The 2,097-nt window shown below is 63.1% G+C and overlaps 1 protein-coding gene across 1 annotated transcript in view; it reads left to right on the top strand.

Annotated features, from left to right (window-relative positions):
- Positions 1-1,663, top strand: part of TPO (thyroid peroxidase) — a 44,710-nt gene extending 43,047 nt beyond the window's left edge. Inside the window, exons 15-16 of the mRNA XM_006153526.2 lie at positions 729-840; positions 989-1,663. Coding sequence (XP_006153588.1) covers positions 729-840; positions 989-1,048 — 172 coding nt within the window. The 3' untranslated portion in view covers positions 1,049-1,663. The remainder of the gene's footprint in view (positions 1-728; positions 841-988) is intronic.
- Positions 1,664-2,097: the final 434 nt, after the last annotated feature.

The following is a 2,097-nucleotide window of genomic DNA, read 5'->3' as shown; positions in this document are numbered from 1 at the left end:
GAAAAATACCTCCTCCCGTGGCGGGCCGCTACTGTGGCCTGCGTAGCTAGTAAGTATGACGGACACGCCTGCAGCTGTGGCTGTCACGATAGCCACACTCCAAAGTGTGAGACCCACAGACAGTGTTCACTCTGCCCCCTGCAGCCTGGAGTCAGGTCAAATCCCATCCTCAGTAACCCCCACGAGCCACCGAGCCGGTCCTGCCACGGCGCTGACAACGGCGGCATGTAGGGTGCGTGTCGCCCTCTGCCGTGGCAGCCTGGCTTGTTCGGGACGAAAGGGGCCCACAGGCCCAGGGCCGCTTGCTGTGTGCTGGGCGCTGAGGCTGCGCCTGGGGCCCGACTGCGGTGCGCCCCAGGACGGCCGTGACCAGCGCGTGGGGGCAGCCTCCTGGCTCCATTCCGAGGCAGCGCTGACTGCGAGGGGCCTCGGTACAGGGACATACCCGAGGTGCATGGTGCCGGAGGCTCCTGTTGGGACAGCCGGCCTATCGGGCTGAGCACCGACTGTAGGGCAGCTAGAGCGGCAGGCTGGTGCGGCCTGACTCCGTGCTCATCCTGGTCACCGCGATTTAACCTTTGGCATGCTGGGGTCGTCCTGGGAGGCCAGGTGGGGGTGACATCCCCATCACAAGGCAGATCCGGAGCCAGCTGGAGTGACAGGAGCCCGTGTAGACTCTGGTGGGCCACCATGACGACCGGGGCAGTGATGAGTCATGTTGTCCTCAGGACCCACCCGGGGACTGAACCCACATTGCCGGCCTCCGAGGGAGACAAAGAAGCAGAACTCACCAGGCCTTGGGGTGCTCAAGGCCAGCCGCGGCAGCTCGGGCCGGAGCAGGTGGGTCGTGCCTGGTTGGACTTGGGCTTGCAGTGCCCCGGACAGTCCCAGTGCAGACCCGGAGCCCAGGCAGACTCAGCTTGCTTGGCAGCCCTGGGCCTGTGGGGTCGTCACTGCCGTCCCATGGTGCCCATCCTCCCCCACGCAGGGTGTCCGTGTGAGCCAGCAGCTCGCGGAGTCTGAGCCAGGTATGGAAGGGAGCAGATAGACTCGCCAAGAGGAGAGACGAGGCCATCACCGTGCAGCCAGTGGGAGCCCAGGCCTCGCTCAGCACCTGCCTCAACGGCTGAGACCCGAGAGCCGGCTGGAGCGCTGGCGGGAGTTAGCCTGAGCCGAAGGAAATACGGACACCTATAATTTGCCTTTTTAAGGGGGAAAATTATAATCATGTAGGAAACATCGGCATGCCCTCGCCTTTGCCCGTTTTTCTCCTATACACGTGGCACCAGGTGGTCGCATGTTGAAGTCACTCGTGGAGCCGGCTGGAGCCCTGGCAGCTAAGGCGGCCAGACCCACATGCCAGCCGTGGTGTTCGAATCCTGCACCTGCCACTCTAGCACAGCAAGCATGTGTGTGCGTGACCAAGGTCCTTGGGGGCGCAGCGTGGCCCTGTCCACTTCCCCTCTCACTCCCTCTGCCTCTCCGACTCTCCAGCAAGCACATGCGTGGGCTGGCAAATTGTTCAGAAAGTCTTAGAAGAAGTCCCTTGTGTATGTCCGCCTTGTGAACTGGGGTTTTCCAGAGGCAGGGCCTGGGGGCCCGGACGGGTTGGTCAAAGGTGCGGGATTCAGTGAGACAGGAGCAGTCTGGTCTGTGGCCCGGCCTGGAGACCGTAGTTAGTAATAAACAGTAAGTATTTCAGAAATTGTGTAAGACTAGATTTTCGACTTTCACGCTCTGAGAACTGAGTCTGTGAGGCCCTGAGTGAGCTCACTGCCCACTGCATTGTGCCCGAGGTCCGGGTGTGGACGTCCCGGTGTGCGGGTAACACACGTGCTCACTGTCCGTTCAAATAGGCGGAAATGAAGGTCCCTGCATACACGGGCCAGGACCCCGGGGTGCCATACAGAGCCAGCGCCTCCGACCTGCAGAGCCCACGTGGAGGCCAGGTGCCCCGTCCTTGCTGGGCAGCGTGTCTGCTCCGGCCTCCTGAGGACGGGGGAGGCCTCCACTGAGAGTCAGGCTCCTGACGGCACAAAGCACAGCGGACGCCGCCCGCCACACCGGGCGGGGCTTCCAGGCCCCGCAGCCCCCCTG

Source organism: Tupaia chinensis, unplaced genomic scaffold (genome assembly GCF_000334495.1).
Source record: "Tupaia chinensis unplaced genomic scaffold, TupChi_1.0 Scaffold000377_5, whole genome shotgun sequence".
NCBI lineage: Eukaryota > Metazoa > Chordata > Mammalia > Scandentia > Tupaiidae > Tupaia > Tupaia belangeri.
This window is presented reverse-complemented; position numbering and strand designations above follow the sequence as displayed.